This window comes from Schistocerca serialis, chromosome 1 (genome assembly GCF_023864345.2).
Source record: "Schistocerca serialis cubense isolate TAMUIC-IGC-003099 chromosome 1, iqSchSeri2.2, whole genome shotgun sequence".
In the NCBI taxonomy this organism is placed as follows: Eukaryota; Metazoa; Arthropoda; class Insecta; order Orthoptera; family Acrididae; genus Schistocerca; species Schistocerca serialis.
In genome coordinates this window covers 1,028,317,057-1,028,344,289 of record NC_064638.1, presented here as the reverse complement: position 1 = coordinate 1,028,344,289, position 27,233 = coordinate 1,028,317,057, and the positions used below count along the sequence as shown (strand labels likewise).

Below are 27,233 nucleotides of genomic sequence, written 5' to 3'. Positions count from 1 at the left end.
AGGTTAAATCGAGATATTATTGAACATGCCATAATTGTCATTTGTCGTTCAGCATGATATTATTTACCAGAGTGGTGTAATATACCTCCACGTTATTTACTAAGTTCCAATATACAGAAAGGAAGTTCTAAGTGGCCCTCAAAAGTTATGTAGATTCTTTGGTTCCCGCCTTTTAAGGGAGGGGGGAGGAGTAACACTCATTTCCTGCAAATGTGATGTAATTCTGACGTCACTCACAATATCGAACTGCTATCGCCTTTCGTTAGCGTTTGACGCGGGCCTCTCTGGCAAACAGCTCACGCGTGTTGCTGGTAGTAGAACAAATATCCTAACTGTAAGTGCCACTTGTTTGCAGAAAAGCTTGTAAGATGAGTGCTACCCGCGAAATATTTGTGACAAGAAAGAATATCAATGAATTTCCTCCTTGTTTCACCCGCAGCAATAAAAGCCTTCCTCTTATGTTCCTACCTAACTACACAGGCGGAAACTTCCTGGCAGATTAAAACTGTGTGCCGGACCGAGACTCGAACTCGGGACCTTATCCTTTCGCGGGTAAGTGCTCTACCACTTGAGCTACCTAAGCACGACTCATGACCGGTCCTCACAGCTTTAATTCCGTCAGTCTCGTCTCCTACCTTCCAAACTTCACAGAAGCTCTCCTGCAGACCTTGCAGAACTAGCTAGCACTCTTGAAGAAAGGATACAGTAGAGCACTTGCCTGCGAAAGGCAAAGGTGACGATTTCGAGCCTCGGTCCGGCACACAGTTTTAATCTGCCAGGAAGCTTCATATCAGCGCACACTCCGCTGTAGAGTGAAAATTTCATTCTGGATACACAGTAGGAAATTGCCACATATTCGGAAGTAAACAGCGTAATATTTATAACAAGGAAGAATATGAATTTTATTTCTGCTCGTTTCAGCAGCAGTTAAAGCTGTCCTCTTATGTTCCTGCCTAATCACACACTCGGAAATCACCACATATTCAAAAATAAACAGCTAAATATTTACTTCATCCTTCGTTCTTTAATCAGACTCAAATGTTAAATAATATCGAATATTGCACAACATACTTGTATCACTTTCATACGTTTTCCCAGAATGTGTTAAAAATACTAAGATGAAACAAATAGTAGCGTGTATCAGAATGCGAACCTACATCCTTCAACTAAGTAAACCATATTATCTTAGTCATTTCGTTTTTGTTTCATGTCTCGCGTATCACAATATATCTTGACGGCTAGTATCGTTGATGCATTATTAACTGACATTTAATGATAAGGGTGACGTGTTTGCGATACATTTTCGATGCGCCATTGTCTTGAAGCGGCAAATTGCACGTTATAAAACAAAACAACTAAATATGCCAAAATGTATAAGACGCCTATCGCATCGACTGTCGATTTTACCGCATCGATTGTCAAAATGACGGAGCGTTTGCGGGAAGTGTTGTGAGACGATTGTATTACCATATTATTTACCAGGGAGGCATAATGCACCTCCATGTTCTTTATTAAGTTCCAGTATACAGCAAGTAAGTTCTAAGTACAACACTTGAAAGTTGTTTTGTCGATTCTTTGGTCCCTGGATTTTAGAGAGACGACGAGAAATGAATACATATTTCATACACATTTTACTGGGAGATTTTCGGAAGTTCAGACTGCTGTAAGCAACTTTATCTTCGATGAATGTATTACAAGTTCGAATGATTTTGTGGATGCAAATAGCGATTACGTTTCAGTTCTGTTAAAGGAGATGCCTGGTGTGCTGTTTAATTTATTACACGCGTATTATACAGGACGAACCAAAACTCTGAGGCTTGGACGACATAGGGCGATTCCTTGCTTAAGTACAAACATTTCGTTACCATAATTTCGTTCTGTGCATAGTCTCGGTAGAAAATTAACGTCAAGGAAAGGAACTTTCGCAATTACAGCATCACGCGTGCGACAAGTACAAGGACTACTCGGAAAGTAAGTTCCGATTGGGTGCGAAATGGAAACCACAGAGAAAATAAATGTTATATTTGCAACAGTTTGCTACACCTTCTCTAGATAGTCACCGACTTAGACATTTGTCCTAGCGTTGTACCAACGTTTCAATACCTTCCTCACGGAAGGTAGCCGCGTGTGCTTTCCGCCACTTCTCTACGTGGGCCTGCAGTTTGTTGCCTGCACCAAAACGTCTTCTTAGCCAGCGGTTCATGTGAGCAGAGATGAACGTCAGAGGGAGCCCAGCCCGAGCTCTATTGTGAGTGACCAAACATTACCTATTGTGGGTGAATAAATACTACGCACCGAAAACTTCGCAGGGGAATCCTCATGGCGCCTGCAGTGTGCGGCCGTGAATTATTGTCATGAAGAAGGAAATGCATGACAGTTACTTTATGTGGGGCTGCATGAAATCGGGCGAAACCTCTCGGCGGACATCTATACCTGGCGGGAGGCACACCTGTTCTAGACACCTTTACGAGGTCATTTGTGGTCAGAACTGAAAAACAACGATGTGACGCGATCGACTGGCATACTAGAGACACTACCCCAAACAGCTTTGCAAAGCTTCATCGGATTTTCACTGTCGTTTCCATTTCGCGACCTATCGGACCTTAATTTCCGAATAGCCCTCGTATCTTTATTGTACACACTATAGCTATACCGTCCAGTTAGCGCAGTTTTGTGTTAGAGTACCCGAGTTCGACTCCCGATCTAGGTGTATTTTTTTTCTGCCCAATAATCCGTAGGAGATAGGGTTTCTTAAACAATGAACAGCCTACGACAACTTTTTTTTTTCAACTTTGAAAATAATTTTTAGTCATAAATATCTATGAAGAGTGAAAATCAGTTAAAAATAAATTACCAGTCATAGTACAGCCTACAAAACTCATCAATATAGAGATCTTCAACGTAAATATTAGATTCAGTAAGAGCAACCTGTTGTGATATTTTAAATATACTAGCAGGGGAAGCATGATTTTCACAAAACATAAAATCTTCACAGCAGATGCTCAAACAGACCTCCATGCACCTTCAAACATTTAGCAATTCTATGGATCATGCTTCACTGAATTTTTCACAGCACAGTTGGTCCGCAGTCACAAGAGCGCGCTACCAATTCTTCTCATTTATCGGCGGAGCAGAGTAAACGGAACAGTTACTCATTAAGCGGGTTGCTCATTTATCGGCGGAGCAGAGTAAACGGAACAGTTACTCATTAAGCGGGTTGCTACACCTACAGGTGACAAGAAGTCCTAGAGAAAAGTAATAGGCATGAGAGCGATAAGTATGACACTTGTGCTAATCGACAAAACAAATGGCAGGATGGTATACTGGAAGCTGGATTTGAATGTAGTCGATGTAGCAGTGCGAAACAACGGCTATGTGCTTTGAATGGCTCTAGAACTACTAGGACAAAAGAAGCAGAGAGAGACCAAAAAGAAAAAGAAGATGTAGTATGAAGCTTTTTTTTAACCTTGGGGGGAAGGGATACAACTGAAGAAATGGAGGCAATGGTAACAATGGACCTGAAAACATGGAGTGTTACAGAGCAAATACGTCTTTAAAAGCAGAATAATAAAAGAATGTGCTTTGTGTAAGTTGTGCTACAATTGCTGTACAATGTAACACAACGATTAGGAACCAAGATGTCATATCATGCAGCCGAAAATTAAAAAGTTACATCTAGACCTGGAATCGAATTCTCGAACTCGAGTATTCTAACGTAAAACTTTACCCACTGTATTAACTAAGCAACACAGCCACAAAACTATATACCTGTCGTATATGTGAGTACAATGTTGCCATTGGATTCCTCTGATGTCCTTTTTCTACCGAAAATATGCACAGAACGAATTTTTGTTACTTCTTTGTACTGTTAGTTTGAAACAGATCACGCTGTGCACGAATTTTGGTACATCTTGTGAGCGTGTCAAATAAAATGAGGAAGTTGGCATAACTGAATAGCAACCTCTCCCACATCTCAAAATTAGTAGCAGTACAGTCAGGTCAGTGAGATATACGAAGAACTGAAAGAGAAAGCTGTCGACAGCCTTAAACTGTAATATCTTTGCAATAGCTCTGGTTATTTAGAAGCACATGTTCAACAGCATGTTTCCAGTTTACTATTGATGCAAAGCGATTGAAGTGGGTAACTGCGAGAGTCATGTGTTGCCACGTGCGAAGAAGCTGCACACGACTCAAGATCTGACGGTGCAGCTGTGCTTCGAAATACTGTGAATGCTGCGATCAATGACATAAGCTACTTCGAAGATGACGGAACATAATGTATCATTTTAGCTTTTTACTCCATCGAAAAGGCGGACGTTACCGATAAGAGAAACTCGCAACAGACTATCATGACAGTAATAATAAGAGGGGGCCCAGTTAAGTTCTTAGCTTTTCCTGATTAACATGAATTAGATTACTCTAATGATCAGAATTAAACCTTATTCTCTGCATTACGTGTGATACTAATGCCCCTTCTCACAAGGCGGGCATCACGCAGCAGAACTCGGCAGATCTTCAACATCCTCAAACATCCACCCCATGCACCTGACTTGGTCCCCTCAGACTATTATCTGTTCCCAAACCTCAAGAAACATCTCAAGGTAAGACGACATTTGAACACTGCGGATGAGTGGTTTGCGGCACAATCGAAATCTTTTGGGCTAAAGAAGCTGGAACAATCCCCTGGGAGGAAGACGCTGAGTAAATACATTTTTTCAAACCCGTAACAGACTTATAAAAAGCTTTTGACAATGTTGACTGGACTACTCTCTCTCAAATTCTAAAGGTGACAGGGGTCAAATACAAGGAGCGAAAGGCAATTTACAATTTGTACAGAAACCACATGGCAGTTATACGAGTCGAGGGACACGAAATGGAGGCAGTGGTTGGGAAGGGAGTGAGACAGGGTTGCAGCCTCTCCCCGATGTTATTCAATATGCATATTGAGCAAACAGTAAAGGAAAACAAAAGAAAAATTTGGTTCAGGAATTAAAGTCCAGGGAGAAGAAAGAAAAACTTGAGGTTTGCAGATGACATCGTAATTCTGTCAGAGACAGCAAAGGACTTGGAAGAGCAGTTGAACGGAATGGATAGTGTCTTGAAAGGAGGATATAAGATGAACATCAACAAAAGCAAAACGAGGATAATGGACTGTAGTCGAATTAAGTCGGGTGAGGCTGAGGGAATTAGATTAGGAAATGAGACACTTAAAATAGTAAAGGAGTATTGCTATTTGGGGAGCAAAATAACTGATGATGGTCGAAGTCGAGAGGGTATAAAATTTAGACTGGCAATGGCAAGGAAAGCGTTTCTGAAGAAGCAAAATTTGTTAACAAAGAGTATAGATTTAAGTGTCAGGGAGTGGTTTCTGAAAGTATTTGTATGAAGTGTAGCCATGTATGGAAGTGAAACATGGACGATAAATAGTATGGACAAGAAGAGAATAGAAGCTTTCGAAATGTGGTGCTACAGAAGAATGGTGAAGATTAGACGGGTAGATGACATAACTAATGAGGAGGTATTGAATAGAATTGGAGAGAAGAGGAGCTTGTGGCACAACTTGACTAGAAGAAGGGATCGGTTGGTAGGACATGTTCTGAGACATCGAGGGACCACCAATTTAGTATTGGAGGGCAGCGTGGAGGGTAAAAATCGTACAGGGAGGCCAAGAGATGAATACACTAAGCAGATTCAGTAGGATGTAGGCTGCAGTAGGTACTGAGAGATGAAGAAGCTTGCACAGGATAGGGTAGCATGGAGAGCTGCATCAAACCAGTGTTTGGATTAAAGAGAACAGCAACAACATTATTTTTTCTTTACAAAGCCAAGGACTTGCCAGCGCCCCCTCGTATTTACAGTACGTCCTTCACGTAACGTGTTATAGTCTAACGTTTATCTGGCCGTGGCTTGAGATTCCTTTGTCGAGGCGCAAGTGCTCTGCTACCAGGAGCGAAAGCAGTCAGGTGCGGCCGTTGAGAGAGCGCAGGAAGTCGTGCGGCCGGCTGCAACCGGCAACCGCCGCACAGCCTAGCGCACTTCCGGTGGGAAATCGCCTCGGCGCTGTCGCTCGCTCGCGCTCTCTCTCTCTCTCTCTCTCTCTCTCTCTCTCTCGCTCTCTCTCTCTCTCTCTCTGTGTGTGTGTGTGTGTGTGTGTGTGTGTGTGTTTGTGTTTTTCAAACGAAACTCTGAGCAGATGTTTCTACTCGCTCAGCTGGCACTGAGCTTCAACAGATGAACACTACACGTCCTCAACCGGCTGGTACACGTCAAGCAGGAGCCACCTGTTTCGTTCCTTGATTGCTGCGTTCCTTCTGCACGGCTACTGCGGCCACGAACACGCAAGAAAAATATATATGAAGCATATGCGGTCGCTACATATTAATAAAAAAAAAACACTGCGTTTAAGTTGTTATGTTTATGGAACACACTGCAGGGAAACTTCCTGATTTCACCGAACAGGGACTCGAACGTAGGTATGCGGAGAAAGGCATCTGATAAGACGGAGACAGAAGTATTGGCTTAAGAAAGCTCCGGCTTGCTCCGTTAGAGATGCTGGTATAGTTGTCTGTAGCCGGCTGGAGTGCCCGAGCGGTTCTAGGTAATAGAGTCTGGAACCGCGCGACCGCTACGATCGCAGGTTCGAATCCTGCCTTGTGCATGGATGTGTGTTATGTCCTTAGGTTAGTTAGGTTTAAGTAGTTCTAAGTTCTAGGGGACTGATGACCTCAGCAGTTACGTCCCATAGTGCTCAGAGCCATTTGAACCATAGTTGTCTGTTAACACATGAGCCGCGGAAGGCTGGTTCTAGTACCGGTTTGGTTTACGACGCCAAAGTGTTACGAAGTTTCAAGTAGGTTTCCTCTTTTCTGAGAAAATTGGGAGCGGGGTTAACACCACTACCATAAAATATGCAAACGTGAACGTGAGTTAGGAGTACTATGTAGCTTTGAGATAGGTCAAATGGCAAACAGTTTGCGTCTATCGAACAGATGATGCGTGTGTAAAGAGTAATAATTTGAAAAAGTTATGGGGAAAAAATCACAACCAGGAATGTCTAGATCTCATTCAAGAGAGGCCAAACTCTAGGAATCAGCGTAGCAAATCTAAACGTGAGAATACAATTAAGTAGTTTAGTAATAACACGATTATTTTTTCCCGTTCAGTGACTTCAAACGAATATTGTACAATGAATTAAGCCGTGCGAGCAGTAAACTGGGTTGATCCAGTTTAATTTTGTTGTGCCACTAAGTTAATAATTGACTTCCCTGAAAAAAGGTTTGTAGATCTTCAGGATTTTTAACAAGTTTTTAATTGGACATCAACACACTACGTTGCGGATAAATGTGTTTGTTTTTACCTACGTCTGTGAAACACCTCTTCCCGAAGCAGAGCTTCTTTTACGAAAACTAGTCCTTTCAGGGAGTCGTCCTTTATGTTCCATGAGGTAAACGAGAAGAGTAATAAATAACTGACACTCCTTACAAGCGGACATTTGCATTTCATAGGATTTAGCAGTTACACGTGTGCCGAACTCTTTCTTTACGTTCGCTTCACCCACATCTGAGCGACATGACCCAAGCATTCTATATGAAGCCTTCCAGAGGCTTCTATCTATCTTCAGCTCTTCTTACGAAGAGGTTGAACCATGTTTTCTTTTTCAGCTGATCTATCAAATTTTTTTGGTGGTGGTATTGTTGCCTCGACCTTATCTTTTGCATCGAATCTGCATTCCACCTCATTATATGACAATGGAATTGAAGATCCAGGTCACGGCGAATTCTGCCGCGACAAAGCAGTCCGAAGTTATGAACGAGATAAGTTAGTTAATTACTTTCATGTTGCATGGATTTTTTCTACGATCTGCTTCCCACAACCGCACAGACGGAGAATACAATAGGCAGAATATTCGTGTTTTTACAATGTTCTGTAGCATCAAATCTTGGTATTGAACACATCTAGGAAGATACGCCACTTTTCTATCTTCCTCATATTCACCCATTTCGTTGGAGGTTGAACAAAGATATAAGAAAGTGATTAACGATTAAAAACTGCTCACCTGCAGACATATTAAGGCTACACATAAGTGGTGCTGCAGAAAGGTAACATGTGACTCGGAGAACAGCAAAATGAAGGTATGCACGCGAACAACGTGCATTAAAAAGACAAAGACTGCACATCCTATAGTATTACTTCACTCGCGACCACAAACAAACGCCCTTTAAAACAAAGGTCTCGAGAAGCGTGGCAACACGCGAGTGGGGGATGACAGTGCAGTGGCGGTGAATGATCCCGTGCTACGAGTGCGGCGAGTGACGTCGGTCTGCCTTTCTGGGCTCGGCGCGTACATTGCGTTTAAAACTAGACACGGCTGCGCATCCATTCTTCAGCTCGCACGTCACACCGTGAATCGGCTCTGGAGAAGCGCACACACCTGCGCGGAATAATCAAAGCCGGCGCCCGGAACTCGCATCATAAACAATGGCTGAGCCAAACACGGTCCTCTGACGAGCATGTGGCCGGGCCGTAAATCATACAGTCACTAGACTAACATTCAACAGCGTTCTTGTCGCAGGCCTCTCTGCAGGAACAAACACACGCACGGGCAACATGCCCAGTAAAGTCTAATATTTGCTCCTCATTTCCGTCGCCCTCCACACTGAAGCAGTCGTGCGATTCTTTTGTAAAATACTTCCAGCAGGTTTCGGGAGTCTGTTTTTAGCAAGCTCCCGCGTTCGTTCAATTCCGGACTCACGCGAAGGGAAATTGATACTATTCATAGATTAAGAACAGGCCACGAGGGTACCAACAAAACGAAACAACTGTTAAAGTTAGTATCCTCTCCAAATTATGATCATCGCGGAGTTGACGAAGATACCCTGCATTTTTATTGGAGTGTGTAAAATATACAAAACGAAGCGAGAAAACTCTATATGAACAACTCCAAACTGCTGATTAATTCTCACCCTGGTTAGTTCTAAGTTCGCTGAACTGTCAAAACTGCAAATGTGTTTATAAAATCATTATACTTTGCAGAAGGGATCTTTAAAAATATTTTATGTTTGTATTTATCATCCATTTGGCTCCTGAATTTATTAATTCATAAAAAGCTTAACTCTTGAGTGTCACAACGTTCAGTGTCTTTATATTTATGAAAACAAAGTGTGCAATTATTAGTTTAAAAATTTTTAGCATATTTTTGCCCTATCAATAAAGTAATTTCTAGGCTGATTAGGTCTTCACCAAGGAGTCCCCTCCATTACGTTTCCATACGTGTACGAGTATTTTCAGTATTTGCCTTTGCCGCTGTGTGAATGCAGTATGGAAAATAATATTAACTGTGGATATTATTTACCTATGTATGAATGAATATAGCCTGTATTTCAATTACAGCTAACAGGCTGCTATGTGAGGATTCAATAAATAAAAAAAAGAAGTCTATGTGAATGTCATACTGCTTTGAAACATCTTCATCAACTTAATTTGTAATTACGCACGCTAGTTATTACATTTGCATACTCCGTAAGACTGACACATTGGTGCTATAACCTGCTTTCCACCTTGTCCATAGAGTAAATATCAGGCTGTCAAGAGCTACAACAAGTGGCTTTGTAACACATTTCGGTGAAAAATGAACGTCGATTTCAGACAATTTTTTTTAACTGCTCCACAATGCGTTTTAAACCCTTTGGATACACAAATGAGGCATTTGTTGTATTAAAAACGAAAATATATATTGGATCTGTACAGTTTCTCTACCTGTTAGGAAAAATCGCTCTCACTACTGCATACATATGTTATGTTAATGTAAGCGATTTCAAACCTGACAGGTGCAACTCTGCTCACCGACACTATTTACTTTGAGTTTTGGTGGCTTTATAATATAAGAACGCTCAGGTAATTACAGTACTGAAGTTCACATAGCTTGTCGGTTCTTACACACGGTCGAGATGCCATTTACCGGTCGTAAAACAGTTGTCGAAAGGTTTTCTTTCCTTGTTGGTTCCAGGGAAGAGATAGCAGCTTGACAGTAACCTTTCGGAATGTGTCTTATCAGTTACGTGTTGACGGTTTCTTGTCAAGATCCCTGTTATTCGAAAATATTTCTGCTAAATTACTAAAAACTCTTTGTAAATAGCTTCCAGTTTGTTGATGAGTTTGAGATTCTTCGCTTTGCTACCAATCCGTAAAACGTCGAAAATATCGTCATGTTTTCTGTAGTCCCAGAGATTCACAAATTCCATAGCTAAAGCTCGTTTTCTGAAAAAAAAAGGGAGTGCAAATACTGTTTTAAACTTGAACGGATACTTACTTAACGACTGCAGAATCCACAGCAGCATTTGCAACGTTCTTTACATATATTACTGTTGTTTTACTATTACCTCAAAGTATGCATTGACTGACGACTAAATACTGATTTGGTTAGAAAGAAATTTTCACAGAAGTCATCCTGCAATGATTGGCTATTTGATACACTGATTCGATATAGGAAATAACGTAAGTTAGCTAATAAGTTGCTTAATCCTAAATTTCCACTTATAATCCAACGTCTTTCACTAATCTTACGAATTTACACTATCGTAGCGTAAGTGTGCAATTTTAGCAACTAAGGAATTATATATGAAATAGTTAATGAAACTATCTATTTGTTTTGAAATGGAAACCTTTTGTTTCCATTTTTGTAATTTAAATGTATTGCGGTCAATAACAGATGAATGGCTGAAACGGAAAGAACTGCTTAGACAATAAGGATAAATTATCGTGGAAAGTAATTTCCTTCGACACACTTCCTACAAAACAAACTGATTAACAATAAAAAAAATCCTCAACTATTACCGCACTAAATGTGGCTATAAGGTCATAGCTGATGACATTCATCGAAAGATGAACTGCTGATTTCTGAAAAGAGTTATATAGTTTTCGGTATACTTCCTAAATTAATTCAGGCAACTGGCGGGATGGTTTCTACTCTAAATCGACGCCGGGATACCTGTTCCATTCTTGTCAAACCAGATTTGCTTGTGTATATGAATCATGGTTTTTGTTCTTAATCTGTAATATCATGACACGTCCAGTACCTTTGTAAAAGCGATCCACGGATGAGTAACACTACTACGATTGCTTCTACATCGTGGTCGGCTACAGGACAAGCGAGCAAAAGCTCTGCCTTTGCACAGACCGGATTTCCGCGGCAGACACACGAGCGACTTCGCTCGAATTCAAGGACGAATGAAATTCAGATTCCTCCCGGTGAGCGTCATACACTCCGCCGACTACCACAGTGACTTCTGCAGTCGGCACTAGTGATCGACGTCACGCTACAAGGAAATGCTACTCAATGCAATTCTTTACTCACGCGCGGCAACTGTCAGGGGTGCACTACAGCAGACACTTGAAAGCGGAAGCTCGTATGGCAGCTTAGTTGGCTGAGATGAAGTACGTTCCCAACACAGAGGAATTCTGATGGAATTACGTTTTCCTGGAGGCATACGAATCTCTGATAATGATAGAAGCTGATGTAATGAATTAAAATTTGTACCACAGCCGGGACTTGACGCCGGGTCTCCCTCTTACTAGGCAGATGTGCTAACCAACACATCACCGTAGCAATGTAGCTACGACAACTGCACGGACTATCCTAGTCCAACGCCCTTCCTAATACAAACTTTAATTCACGCCTTCAGACCATTTTCCCCTTCAGGCTGCCCCTTTTACTTACAAAGCTGGGGTGGCATTCCAATATCGGAAAGCTTCGGCAATAGTGACGACTTAAGAAGGGGAAAATGGGCTAAAGACGTGAATTAAAGTTTGTATTACGGAGGGCATTGGACTAGGGCAGTCCGTGCAGCGTGGGTAGCCACAATGTTACGGTGATGAAGTGGTTAGCACATCTGCCTAGCAAGCAGGAGAGATGTGTTCAACTCCCGGCAATGGTATGAATTTTAATTCATTACTTCATCTTCTATCTTTGCAGATCAATTCGCCATCCGAGTAGACGTCATAAGCACCTCAACAGTTGGTGATGAAGAACTGGCACGCACTGCGTTTATCTGCTACGCCGAATCCTTCAGGAAGACGAGACGACTTCACAACTGTACACAGTTTACGAGCCAACAAGTCGAACAAGAGGAACATCAAGGTGCGAAGAAACGCTGTGGGCGCAATGTGAGCGTAGAGCACTGACGGGTGTTGTTTACGGAAAAGGCGGGCAGACGATGAATACGAGGGCTTCCGCACAGGTCGCTGCCTGAGACGGAGTGAGAAACAGAGCGGAAACTCACGTGTCGGGGCACATCGAGCGCGAGGAAGGGGCCCATGGCGGGCGTCGGCGGCGGCGTCGGCCAGCGCTTGCGGGCGGCCAGCCGTGGGTCTAGGAGGCGAGCAACTGGTGGCGCCGCCGCCCGTCTCTGCGGCCACAGCTGACTCACGGCGCGTGACGTCACGCCGCTGCGTGGGAGGGAGGGGGTACGGGCGCCGAGCGGAAGGGGGCGAGCACAACGGATAAATGGGCCGGACCCCGCACTCGCCGGAAGTGTAATGTGCCGGCTGCTATAAAAGAAGGAGGCAGCGCCGCCTAACTGATAAAACATACCGACGTACGAAAAGAACCCAGCTAGGATAGAACGGAACCGATTGAACACCCAGTTAAAAGACAACTAGCTGAATTCCGTATCCAAAAATGTATGTAAACATGTGGAACCTTGCACCAAACAGAAATAAACCAGATTCTGGAACACCTTCAAACACACTACAGGCTCCAAAGTAAAAACAGAACCACCACTACAATAAGGCGGTTCACTGACAGCCAAAGAACAGCTCAAATCTTCCTTGATGTGCTCCAGGAAACCCACAGGGTAACAGACGATCCATTTTTCGACAGCGAACACTGACATGCAATAACAAATAACACAGAAAAAATCTTAACAGAAGCAGAAGTACTAAACGGCCAACAAGCAGCACACATAAGGAACATAACAGAAGAGGAAATAGACCTTGCTCCGGACACAGGAAAAATCTGTGTCCCTGGCACCGACGGAATAAGCAGACGACACCTACATGGCACCAAGACCAGAGATCAACAAAGCACTCAACCACCTATTCAACGAGCACCGACACTGAAACAAATACCGATTCAAGGGAAAATTGCGGAAGTAATAATGCTGCCAAAACTGGCAAATCCCCTAAACAATCCCACGTCATACAGACCCATCACGCTTCTCCTAGTAACTGGCAAATGCTTTGAAACCATCCTCAACAGACGCCTACAACAACACACAGAAGACCAAAAACTCATTCCCAACATACAAGTCTGATTCCGAAAACACCACTCCACCACAAACCCAGTCCTAAGGACCTCCAGCACTATAAGAAGAGCAATAAATATTACAAACTGCGCATCAGCCCTCTCTCTAGGTATCGAAAGGGCTTATACAAAGCTGCCACCCAGGCTTGTACTACAAACTGAAGACTTTTGCCATCTCTTTCCACATAACGCAGCTATTGAGAACCATCCTAGACAACAGACCCACAACAGTATCGATAGACGGCAAGCTATCAGACATCTTCACCCCAGAAACAGGGGTGCTCCAAGGAGCCATATTGTCACCTTTGGCATACAGCATACATACAGGGGGCGTATCCTAACCTACAGGATTGAACGAAGGCCTATTATTGTATGCTGATGACACATTACATTGGTGTCATGAAAGACAACAAACGAATTGCAACATACAAACATGCAATACATAATCAAATTGCAACAATGGCTCAGTAAAAGGGTAATTTAACCAAATGCCCGAAAAAAGCACCCAGTTGTCTTTAGTCGTACAAATCTCAGCAGCAACAAACAAAAATCACCAGACAACGTAAAATTAAAACGCTGAGAGTAAGAAATACTGCCAAAACGAAAGCCAAGTACCTCGGACTAAATATCTACTCAACATTATCCTGGAAACACCTCTTACACGTACAATAACAAAAGCCACAAGATGACTTAAGTTTATAACAAATCATAAAAGGACATATAAATGGAGCCTCGAACGACTTCCCAGTGTACACATTCGAAACATTAATCAGACCTGTACTAGAATATACAGCACCTGTAAGGATGACAAACCACTACCAGACAAGCAGAATCCTAAACACAGAAAGAAAATCCTACGAGTAGTAACGAGATCCAGCCCAACAAAAAAAAAAAAAATATCTGAGCACTATGGGACTCAACTGCTGAGGTCATTAGTCCCCTAGAACTTAGAACTAGTTAAACCTAACTAACCTAAGGACATCACAAACATCCATGCCCGAGGCAGGATTCGAACCTGCGACCGTAGCGGTCTTGCGGTTCCAGACTGCAGAGCCTTTAACCGCACGGCCACTTCGGCCGGCCCCAAGAATAACAAACAACGCCATTTACGAAACAGCAAACACCATACCACTGCAACAAAGACTCATCGAGGTAACAAGCAGAACTAGACTGAACAAGAAAAACACAAATATACCAAATATGGAACTCCTCAACGGTAACATCATCGCCTTCAACGTTCCGAAGTTCCAATACAAATTCTCCGCGCACACGATACCACAGAGCCACGAAAAAAAATGAAAAGCCATTTGGCCTACAAACTGGACCTGCCAACAACGTCTATCATCTACTAATCTACTCTGTTCTCCTATGTTAATGACAGTAAAGCATGTTTGAAATGTATGATCGTCTTGTGTGCATCTCCTGCATATCAGTCTTTTGGAGATTATTTATTGTAACATAAGCTATGTTTTTCCACCTACATTGAAGTTGTTCACTTCAAATGTTGCAGTGATAAGCTGGTTAGCTTTGCTTCGGATTGATAATGGTCTACTGATCGAAACCGGTAGCAGTGGGCATAAAAGTAAGCAGCTGATCTTCACCTACAATGAAGTTTCACAATTATTTGACAGCTGTAAAGCCCCATCTCATCAAAAATCTTAATTTACAGAAGTTTCTACAGTAGCTAAAATTCCAGAGAATAAGTCCTGAATAAGTGTAACCACTGATGATGGCACAAATATGGCGAAATATGCTCGGAGATTCAACAGAGCAATTAGTTTGCACCTAAATTCCCAGAATTTAAAGTGTTATCTTTAAAGTACAGAATGCCAGCTGCATCAAGCTTTTAATTATCATTCATTAAGCTGCATATTCTGTCTTGGATGAATCAAAACTCGGAGGCATTGTGGCAGATAGAGAAATGGCGTACAGGTGGACCATACTGCATCCTTTCTTGTGTTCACGATAAAGATAATTGTCCTTTAAGCTTAGTCACTGAAGACACGCCAAACGATATGGGAACGCGAAAGCAAACGCCAGTACGCCTCCGTCGATATCGTAGGAGATAATATCAGCACGTGTCTTTATACGGGATATAATGATGGGCTGAAGGGTCTATGGAAACTCTACCTACCATTTCAGGGCATTCCTGCACATATGTTGCTTGGTGATTTACGCATTTGTAGAACCAACCGATGGGAGATGGTCGCACACAGCCAAGAGCGAGCATGGCACCTACACAATGTGACGACAGCGCGAAATTGTCGCAACGTAGTTCTTATAACCGTAACTATCTGTACAGCTTGACTCGTGTCGGCTCGACTCTTGAGCACTGCAACTGACTTGGACCCGCCTGCGTCGATAGTTCGACTCAATCTACTGGGGGCTGTACTGATTGTATCCATCTCACTGCGTTAGCTTTCACTGTCCGGGAACCAGGATCGCCACAGACAACGCGCTGAGTGGTAAAACGCTAATTCCGTTTCAATTTTTTCTACAGCGTAGTTTGGTCGTTACCGTAAATGTTCTCAGTCTAGTAGCGTGCATAATTGGGGAATATGGTAAGCCAGCCATCAAGTGCGGCCGATTGGGCGGGCTTTTCTACATACTGAGGGCTTTCTGAATAGTAAGAAGTTTCTTGCACCTGGGATACTGACCCTCCTTCAGGCAACTCCGATTACTATATTTCAGTTAGAAAATGCCCAGCCATATGTGGATGGACAAGTGCAAGCCTTCTTCGAAGAAAGATCGGCACTGCCGATTCCATGGCCGAATGTACGCCTACCACCTTGCCCAGAGAAGATGTCTAAGAAGTGATTGGCGGGACATTTGTTCATCACGATACTCGAGCAAACTCAGTTCTTGTCTCGTAGATTCAGATACAAACCGTAAGGAGGGAGGTTCCAAAGAATCATGTTCAGGCTCCCCTTGACTTCATGCTACCACGTTCAGAAATTATGATAGCAAAGTTAAAGCTTCTCACCATACTGAAATATCTAAGTCACAAACAGTATTGTTACAATATCCTGCGGATATGAGGTTATTATCAGCTGGGGCCACTAACTATGGTGGTCGAGTTTAGGCTTGCTCTGTGCATCTACGTCACGCATTCTACGGTAACCAATGAGCGTTCGGTAATGTTTTCACCACTTTGCTGTGAATGTCGTACCCATTATGGGCATTGAAATGTGATCGTAGCGAGTTATTTAGTGGATTTTTATTCCATTTGTTGCGATTTGTGACGGCAGATGGTGGTGGTAAACGACAAATTCTGCACAAGAAAGCGAGAGAGACAATTTGCTGTGGACACGCTATCTCCAAGCGCGAATTTTTGCGAAGCACGTGTATGCGCGTACTGTAACAGTAACTTGGGACGGGCAGCAATGCAATCCCTGTCCGTGTCTCCAGCTGCGCGAATCGCTATCATTGGTGGATCGGACTACAAAAGTAGGAAACCCAGTGCGATAAACGTAGCACAGCCATGTGACAAGTTTATAGTCACAAAAGACGTGAAGGACAAAATGGGTAGCAGTAACCATCCTATCTTATTCTATCGAACCTTTTCCAGATAAGTTTCATGGAGGTAGTTCTCTATGGATGAGGTGCGTGTCTCCATGTGGCACCAGATGCGAATGAAAAATCCACTCCGTAGGCAAACTGACGAACTAGATGAGATACTGGGAATGCAATACAGGAAATGGACTTTATTGTTTTAAATCTAGAGAGTCAGACGAATGAATTCGAAGGATGAGCAGGTGTTACCGTGAACACAGATTTCACTTGAGCAAACCGGATGGCAGCAGCTAAGATTAATAGCTGGCGAGTGCTCAAATGCAATGACCATAATGCAATTGCCCGCAAGCGATAAGTGGCAACAATAAAGGGAGACAAGCAGAGGAAACCATGATTGGCCTAGATACCAAGAAAACAGATTGGGATGGCTTAACTGCCTTTATTGCAGCATTTCCAACGGAATCCCTTCCAATCTATTCAGACATTGGCAAGCAGCTACTACCCGAACTCTTATAAAGATCACAGGACATTTACATCCCTAAGAAAATGACAAACAGTCACGCTACAATCCTGTGGAGCCCAGAACTCTCCATCTTGGCGTGGAAGGAAGATCGAGAAGACGAGCTTATCTACGCACTTTAAACTGACCAGAGGGCACTATGAGGCTCCATGAATACAGAGCTGTTCAGATGCACTGCCACATGATACCAAAATGATACACTGGACAAAGTTTCTCCAGAGAAAATTGCAATTTGACATATGGAGAAGGCTGTTTAAGTTGTCGACTGAAAAGATTAAGCGGTCCACAATTTGTACAGAGGAAGCCGCTATGACGGTCGGATGGAACGAGCCAACTGAACACCAGCTAACAGCCTTACTTCCTGATGATAATACACACACAGATTCTGAAAAGAAATTTAAAGCTCCGAAACAAACTTGATAAGTAATATACAATTAAATGTTTGTGCTACCTTCTGCTCGGAAAGAAGTTGCTATCGCAATTACCAACCTCAAAACTAGAAATCACCAGGTTTACCATGAGGTCAAGCGGATGACAGATCCATCGATAGTGCCCTACTAGACACTATTACTAAACGAGGCGTTACGAATATGTAGGACATCAGACAATTTGACTGTGATTTGCAAAAAACTGTAAATGGTGAAAATGTATAGTTCATGTTAGCTCCCTAGATTTTAGGCTGTAAGTGGAAAATGGATAAACAATAAAAAATAAAATAAAAATTGTGTAAAGTTATGTAATCCTAGTCATCTGTATAGACTTCCTTTCAGTGAGGTGTATAATTCTTTCTGACGCAATTTTCACAAACTTTTACATTAATTCGCAGAATGATGTTTTCTTAACAGGTATCAATTAAACAGTATGCAGTAGCGTTGCAGTGTGAATGGTAAATCGATACGATTGTCTTTGGAACAACGAGAACAAATTTTGAAGTGGTTCGGAAAACTGAAAATGTTGTGAAAGTTCAAAAATTATCGTGAGAGTATGGTATATTAGCGCACAATCACGATAAAAAATTATATTCGGTCGTTAGAAGTTCGACACTAATGGCGCCATCTACAATTCGGACTAGGTGAGACCTAGATTAGCTTCTACGGAAAAAAGTCCCGCGTCATCGGCTGTGTCAGACAATTCTGCACAGTCAACACCAGTACCTGAGAGTGCGTTTAGCAGAACCAACTGAAGCTACTTCTTCAATAAGCAGCCAGTAAAACGTACGTCCCAAGACTTTCGCATGCATCAAATGCACGGTGGCCATGTCAGAGTATGCAGAATTTTGCGCGATATCCAGGTAGGTGAATGGGCGAGGAAGAACTTCGTAGGGGAAATAATTTGATCTTACGAAAGACAGTAGCAGTAATGTGACATGTTACTGAGTGCCAGTGTGAACTCAGTCGCCAAGTCATTTGCCTCTCTCATTACCTTCTAGCACACTGAATAGGACTGCGTTTGGAAATCCTTCACACTGCTTAACAGCGCTGGACTTCTTTCTCGGGGATGTTATGAACCGCAGAAAATCAGTTACACTATCATAGTTTTGGACAGCGACTGAAAAAGAATATGCAGCAGTGACAGTGTCTGTAAAATGAGGAGAAACTGTGTCAGTCGAAGGTGACTTTAGTATTACTGTATCTGAACTGTTTTCTTGTACTCCTGAAATGTGTGTACATTATTGCAGTTTCCATACTACCGAGATCTTTCTTGAAGAAAGTTGTCACAGCAACCAGCCTTACGAGAAATAATCATTACATTCGCAAAGTTAGAAATATTCATAATGGAGGAAATTATGAACCATACCTTTCTCTACAATTAAATTCAAAGCGTCCAGCTGAACCTCTGCATATATATTCTTTTGATCGGATTCAATGTATGTTTTTAGTTTCAATCTGCGTATTTATCGCGTTTCAATAATCAATCTGGTACCTAACTTTGATTTGGAATGGAGCGAAGTAAAAATCTAGAAAGGTCTGATAATCTACTTTCAGAAAAATCAGTGTGTGTGTATGTGTGTGTGTGTGTGCGTGTGCGTGTGCGTGTGCGTGTGTGTGTTTGCGGCAGCCAGCAGAAATATGTTTATAATCAGAGTGAAGTTATTTTTCCTTGACCGCTAGTTGTACACCGTAGAAGAGTTCTTTGCCACAAGTAACTAACCAGTTATGAACATGCAATAGAACTCATGTAACCACGTAATTTTCAATACAATGTGTGTAGAAGTTACATAAATAGCATGTTGCACATCAAGTTCATTATGAACAGGAACTATGGAACATGTAACTATCTCAATAATTGATTAAAATTGTTATAAAACAGAAAATGGCCATTTCATTCTCCAGATGCAAATTAATCGAAATGGTGAAACATGTCCAACGCATACATATAAAAGTACATGTATAAGTGAGAGACAGGGGCATACTCGCTGAACGTACTCAATCTTCCATGTCGCAGACCCTTCATTAGGTTGAGTTTCCGTGGTCAAGGAGTGTGCTTAGTTACGGTTAAAAGCGGAATTCCCAATATACGCACATCCCCCGCGGACGTTATCATGTATATCGATTACATCGTGACGTCTTATCACCAACTGACAGAGCATGGCAAAATTACCTCGTGAAGTAATGCGGGCCAAGAGTGGGCACTGGACACACTTTCGTATCATGATGGGCGAGTGAAAAAGTTTGCCACGTGCCTGCAGGACCCGCGCTCTGAGACTTCCGTATAAAATTAATTACGAGTACAAGCAGTTCATCCATCCCGGGGATGCAGAAATCGACGTTTTTGGCTATTGTCGACATTAATAATTCCAAGACTTTCCACAACGGTTTAAGTTTGGTGTCGGATAACAAATGGTGAAAGAAATTACAAATTAATCATTTTCGGATTTTTTCCTTTACTTTTACTGTAAAACCTTGCTTCCTGCCGAATTTCATGATTCTGTGTTGTTGGATTTTTTCCTTTAGTTGTCGTATGAAGCTTTACTTCTCGCCATATTTCATGATTGTAGATCAAGGGGAAGTACCCTCCAGATTTCGACGAGTGAGTTTCCGAGTCTCGAAATACGAGGCATAAATGGCTTATAGAAGCTTAAGCTCGTTACATCACTGAAGGACCGTAGCCCTGAGCATGTAACACAAATTTCAACTCTGTACACTAACATGCTCCTGAGAAAGAGAGATCTTAGCCGTCGGTCGGACGGACCGACGGATAACAAATTGGCCCTAAAAGCCTTCCGTTTTTATCGATTGTGGTACGGAACCCTAAAAATGATTATATAACATAGTACATCAATCCTGATGCTTCTATATAACAGTGAAAAAGGATGGTCATTCTACAATGGATTCGTAAGAGCTTTTTACCTACTATCCACAGCATCTAACTACAGACAACCAATTTTATAAAACGTAATACGTGCGAAGGGAGTAAATTCAGATTCACGAAGTAGTATCCTTTTAATTTTCGGCCTTTTAAAGGCACCGTCGCTGTAAAACGTAACTCATTTGGGTCACTTTTATTTGCCCCACCCTGTATATACGAGGGAAGTTCCTTAACTAATGTAACATTTTTTTCTCGGCCAATTTAGGTTGAAAAATGCGGAATTTGTTGTGGGACATCGTGGAATATTCTCACATCACCCTCTGCAATGATGGAAAGTGCGGACACTCTTATTCGAGGAGGCCGATGGATCAAAATCGAACACCTCGCTGCTCAGCTGGGCATCTATTGGTAATGCCGACACCAGTTGGGGTATTCAACGATGTGTGCCTGACGCGTTTCTCGCCGCCAAACTGAAGACCATAATAAAAACAACGCAGAACCATCTGTGCGGAATTGCTTGCGCGTTACGAGGCTAACCGTGGCAATTTTTTCTGGAACACCGTCACAGACGAGGGAACATGGGTTCATCACTTGGAACCGAAAACAAAAGGGGAACCATAGAGTAGAGCCACGCCACCTCTCCTCTGAATAAAAGGTTCAAGCGGTGAAGTCATGCGTGCGGTCTTCTGGTGCTCTGAAGAGGTTATTATGCTTGATCTCCTGCCTCGTGCTGCAACGATCAGCTCTGGAGTGTACTGTGCTACCCTCTGGAAATTGAAGAAACGACTTCAGCGTGTTCGTCGGCACAAAAATGCGAATGAACGTCTCCTGCTCCATGACAACGCAAGGCGACATGCACGTCTGCTACCTGAACGGAGCTCACAAAATTTCATTGGAGTGCTCTTCCTCATCCGCCTTAAAGCCCGGATATCGCACCTTCCGACTTCCATCTGTTTGGTCCAATGATGCACTCCGCGGGAATCAGCACGTGAATGATGGGGAGGTTACTGCTGCAACAATACGAGTAGAGTGGTATCACTGCAGGATACATGCCCTCCCAGTAAGGTGGCGTAAGGCCGTCTCAAGTTTCAGTGGTTATGGTCAAGGGTACACGTATCAAGCTGAGGCAAGGGATCGGTCTGGAAGCGGCAGAGTCGTAAGTTATAAGCGAAAATCGTTCAGGTACTTCTGCTAGTGGAATATGTGTAACGGCACCGTTGTTGCTATGTAGTATGTGACAAAGCAAGAAAAAGAAGTCCAGCAAACATGGCTCTAAAAGGCATACCTTAACAGCTTTGAGGACTTGTTCGGTAGAAGAGATGTGTTTCTCAGTACACCACTGATAGCTTCTCCAAAATTATATCACTGCACGATACATCGTTCAGGAGATACGACGTCATAAACATTGAGCTTTAGAGTTTTACGTCTTCAGCCATAAAGGTTTTACATGCTTATCGTCAAGTATCTAACGCATTAACTCATTTTTAAAGTAATTACACATTTGAATTATTTTCCAGATGGGAATTCGATTCTTTAAAGAATATGGGGTGAGGACGATTGGTGATATTTCTAAGGTATTATTCTGTATATGCTGCGGCAGGTGTGGATCTAGTGGTGTAAATATTTCCTCTGTTCCTTCCCAGCTTCTCTAGCTTTCGTATGTAAATTATTTTCAGCTAATGGTTCTTCAAGGTTTAGTTCGCAATAAGTAGCAACCTGGGGTAGCAGTTACAAAGACGCCGTTATTCGACATCAGTCCTGTCAACGAGACAGTAGCCTTAAAATTCGCAGCGCCCGCCGGCTATCGATTCTCGCCACAGCCATTAGCGCCCCCGTCACGTGGGTCCCGACAGCTGGACACGAAACGTCCTTTTTGCTTGCTGGTCACAGCCCGACAGAGGGCCTCGTGTGCACCAGTGTGGGAACACCGCGGGGCGCGGTGCCTGCGTCACGTCTCTGCTGCACGCCGACGGTCGCAGTTCACGGAGGACCACTGGGGACCTTTTACAAAGCAGCATTCTGGGCATGACAACAACACTGGTCGTAACAAAGTCGAAGATTTGTCTAGTGGGAGACCTCGTTAATCATTTTCCGATCACACGAATTAAGAAGCTAGTGTCTAGTCATTAACAAATACAGAAAATGATCTATGGAAAGCTGATGACAACCCATCTCCGGCCCCAAGTCGAGCGAAGAACACTGCATGTCGTCGCTAACTCTGACCTTTAATAGTTGCTTGAAGAACTGACAGATATGAGGGCGTGCTGAAAAGTAATGCCTGCGAATTTTTAAGTGAAAAACATTAAAGTATTTTAAATAAAGCAAACCTTATTAACATTCTACATCTTTATTCCTCACGCATACATATTTATTTTTCGTCATAGTCTCTCTCAATCAGAGAACAGTTTCTTGATACCGTCACTGTAGCAAGTCTGACTTACTTGGAGGAGCCACAACCTCACCTCGCTAGCACCTACACCGATTCATCTCTGTCAAACTGAAGTCGTCGAAGGTGTTCTTTAAGATTGGAAACAGATAAAAATCGGATGGGGTCAAGTCAGGACTGTACGGAGGATGATCCATGACAGTGAACTCAAAGTGCCGGATTGTTGCAGATGTCGCAGCACTCGTATGTGGTCGGGCACTGTCATGCTGAAGGAGAGGGCGCCCCATGTGTGAACGAACTCTTCGGATTCGAAACTCGATTGTAGCACTGTATTTCTAACGCACTGACGTAGTTACGTTACACACCCTCATACTACAAGCTACAATTCGGAGCCCTCTAGCGGCAGACGGCTCCAAATATCTAGACATGAAGAATAAAGATGTAGAATGTTAAGAACGTCTGTTATATTCAAAAAGCTTTAAGAGTTTTCACATAAAACATTTGGAGGCATTACTTTTCAGCAAGCCGTCGTACTAATGAACGCTACGGAATAAAAAAAAGACCTTATTTCTATTTGGAAACCCGAAATTCTATTGTTGCTAAATGTCCTTTGCAGCAGCTCTCCCTTGCCTATATGTTTTGTTTTGGAGCGACTATGGGTTATTGAAGTGTTCGCAATTGATGGCGACAATTACAGTTTTACTGGCGGTAATTACTGTATAAAACACGTAACTATAACCGTTAACAACGATGTTACACACAACTTATTCGACAAACGACAAAAAACAAAATAAAGGGAATGAGGAACGTTATGTTGTTTCGCGGTAGATGATTTTATGTTTCACTGATAGTGTTCCCCAGGACAATGCTTTATATAAACATTAGATTTCATTTTAATTAAGAAACAACGGAATATCTTCTTCAGACTCCGATGGGTTACAAATCTATATCACCGATGTCGATTTGCTGTACGATTTTGGAACGTATACTGTGATCGACACAATCTATTATCAAATAGTCAGTACGGATTCGGAAAATATCGTTCCTGTGAAACACAATTAGCTTTTTATTTGCAAAAAGGGATCAAACCGTTTCTCAAAGAGATCACATAGGATAGACGGTGGACTTCGAATACGTCCAAAGAAGGGCAACTCGCTTTAAATTATCGCGAAATAGGGGGAGAGTGCTACGGACATGTTAGGTGAGTTGGTGTGGCGACCAATACAATAAAGAGCATTTTTCGTTGTGGCGAGAGTTTTTCACAAAATTTCAACCACCTGCTTTCCCGCTGAATGTGAAAACATTTTCTTGTCACCAACCTACATAGCCAGAAATCATCGTAATAGAATGAGACAAATCGGAGCTATTACGGATATATTTCAGTGTTCTTTTTCCCATGCGCTGTTAGTGTGTGACACGGTAGAGAAACAGTCTGGAGGTGGCTCGGAGAACTCCCTGACAAGTACTTCAGTGTCCATTGCAGTATAGTCATGTAGATGTAGATCGCAGCATACAATATTTGTGCACATGCAACTTATCGCCTCTTTGTGAGTTTGAGGAAAGGAGAATCACTGGCATGAGAAATATGGGAGCGTCATACCGACAGATGGTACAGACAGTTGGTTGTAACGCGGCGACTGTAGAACAAGTGATAACGGGATAGACTCAGGACAACAGATTGGCAAGAACAGTAGGCCTGAGTCCTTTCAAAGGGACTACACCAGTAGAACAACTTAGGACTGTTCGGTTGACTAAGGAATATGTGGATGACGACAACGGAAATCCCAGAAGAGGTTACAGGTAGTCACGCGAACCCTCGGAAATAGATTACTGGACGCTGGGTTGAGATTTCAACCTGACATGCGTCATTCATCGCTTAAATTGTACCAGAGAGGCTTGCGTGGCGCACAGCCAGAGTCAACAAGAACATTGTATCACTCTGTGATATTTAGCAATGAGCCTCGCTTCTGTTTGTGGCGGACAGATCGACGCCAACGTGTCCATAGACGACCTAGTGAAATCTCACAGGTGGCAGCGATTGGGTACTACAACAGGACTCATTAGATAACTGTGGAAAAGAGGCTGGATGCTTGTCAGTATGTAGCAAAATGACACATCCCGTTGTCACGCCTTCGTGACTTCGGTATCAGTGTATTCTAGCAGGGTTACATCAGACCAACCCACCTGTGGTGTCTACCGATCCTTGACTGGCTGCCCGGTCCAGGTCACGCATAGTGCGATGAGAGACGTATACTTTCATACCGCTCGACGCACACAGCTGTGACTCCTGCAGTGTTGGAACGTGTGGACACACTCATTCTCGCTGCTCAAGTGGTCGTCTCGGTTGGTAGTACTGACACACTTGTCCCCCAGATGGGGTACTCAAAGCTGTGTGCACGCTGCGTTAATCGTCGCCTAACAGAAGACCGTAAAGGTCAACGACGGACCATCTGTGAGGAACAGTCACAGCCGATGAACCGAGAGTTCATCACTTCTAAAAGGAGATAAAACGGAAATCCACAGAGTGGCGCCAAGTCACCTTTCCTCCAAGAAAAAGTTCAGAGCCGCACCCTCAGTCAGTAAAGTCATGGCGACGGTCTTCTGGGACTCTGAAGAGGTTATTCTGTTTGATGTGCCACATAAATGCATATGAACTACTACTCCTCCATGACAGGGCAAAGCATCACCAAAGTCTGGGCACCCGAGGGGAGCTGACGCAACTTCATTGTACTGTTCTTCCTAATTCACCGTACAGCGCGGATCTCGCTTCTTCCGATTTCCAACAGTTTGGCCCCATGAAGGAAGCACTCCGTGGCATGGTTATTGATGCAGCAATACGCTGGCTCCGACGAGTACCATGAAGGCCTACAGCCCCTTCCAGTAAGGTAGTTTACGCCCGTCACATTGAAAGGAGATTACGGCGAAAAATAAGGTTTTGTAGCCAGCGGACTAGGCAATAATTTGGTGTATTGCAATCCTGAATAAAACCAACCTGCTTTCAGAAGAAAAAAAAATTGCATTACTTATTGGTCGCTGCACATACAAACAAGTATTCGCGCGCATGACGGTCACACCTCGTATTCATGTTTTTGACGGACATCACTTCTGAATGGAATTAACGTTACTACTATATGTGGTGAACATCTCCATTAAGTTTGATTCAATTTGGAAAGGTGCTTCATGGTGTAATACTTTTCTTTTCCGTACGAGTACGTATCAATACTTCGCAAAGGGTTCCTGCGGAGCCTTTTGGAAGGCAATTAAATTGTGTGCTTTAGTTACTCCAGCTGCATTGCATATAATTTGTACCAGAGCAAAAACAGCATTTAAATAAGAATAAGGTGTAGTACTAGAGGGATACTGGATAGCATCACTCGTGCGAAACTCAGCTTGGTCTTTTCTCACATGATATACTGCGAACTATGTATTAGGGGCAACAGGCAGAATACACATTTCTAGATTTACGGAAAGCGTTGGACATGGTGCCCCATAGCGGGCTGTTAGCATATGGAACAGGTTTACACATATAAGACTGTCTCGACTACTTCGTAAGTTACAGAAGACAGTATATTGTCCTCGACGGCGAGTGTTAGAGAGAAGGGAATCGTCAGGAGTCCCCCAGAGAAGTGTGACATGGCGACTTTTTGTGTGTAAAATGGTCTGGCAGACAGGGCGGGCTGCAATCTGCGATTGTTTGCTGATAATTCTGAGGTGTACGGTAATGTGTCAAAACTGAGTGACTGTAGCAGCCAGCTCTAAATATGGGAAAGTGTTTAATGTGGATGAGTAGGAACAAGAAACCTGTAATGTGTGGATACAGCATCAACAGTGTCCTGCTTTACAAAGACACGTCGTTTAAATATTGGGTCGTAACACTGCAAAGCGATATGAAATGGAACGAGCATGTAAGGATTGTAGCACGGAAGGAGAATTGGCGACTTCAGCTTATTGGGACAATTCCACGGAAGTTTCATTCATCTGTAAAGAAGACTGCGTATAGGATACTAGTCTGACCTATTCTTGAGTACTGCTCGAAAGATTGGGGTCAGATTAAAGAAAGACATCGAAGCAATTCAGAGGCGGACTATTAGATTTGTTACTGGTAGGTTCGAACAACACGAAAGTTACTGAGATGCTTTGGAAACTCAAATTGGAATCCCTGGAAGGAAGGGGACGTTCTTTTCGAGGAACGCTATTGAGAAAAT

At 42.9% G+C, this 27,233-nt stretch overlaps 1 protein-coding gene across 7 annotated transcripts in view; it reads right to left on the bottom strand.

Moving 5' to 3' along the window:
- LOC126413773 (regulator of G-protein signaling loco) overlaps window positions 1-27,233 on the bottom strand; it is a 244,224-nt gene that overhangs the window by 79,763 nt on the left and 137,228 nt on the right. The window contains exon 1 of one of the 7 annotated variants that reach the window (XM_050083299.1): window positions 12,279-12,370. The exons of the other annotated variants lie outside the window; for them this stretch is intronic. Within the exon in view, the coding sequence (XP_049939256.1) occupies window positions 12,279-12,314 (36 nt within the window). The 5' untranslated portion in view covers window positions 12,315-12,370. Of the gene's footprint in view, window positions 1-12,278; window positions 12,371-27,233 lie in introns of those variants that run through there. 7 annotated transcript variants of the gene reach the window in all.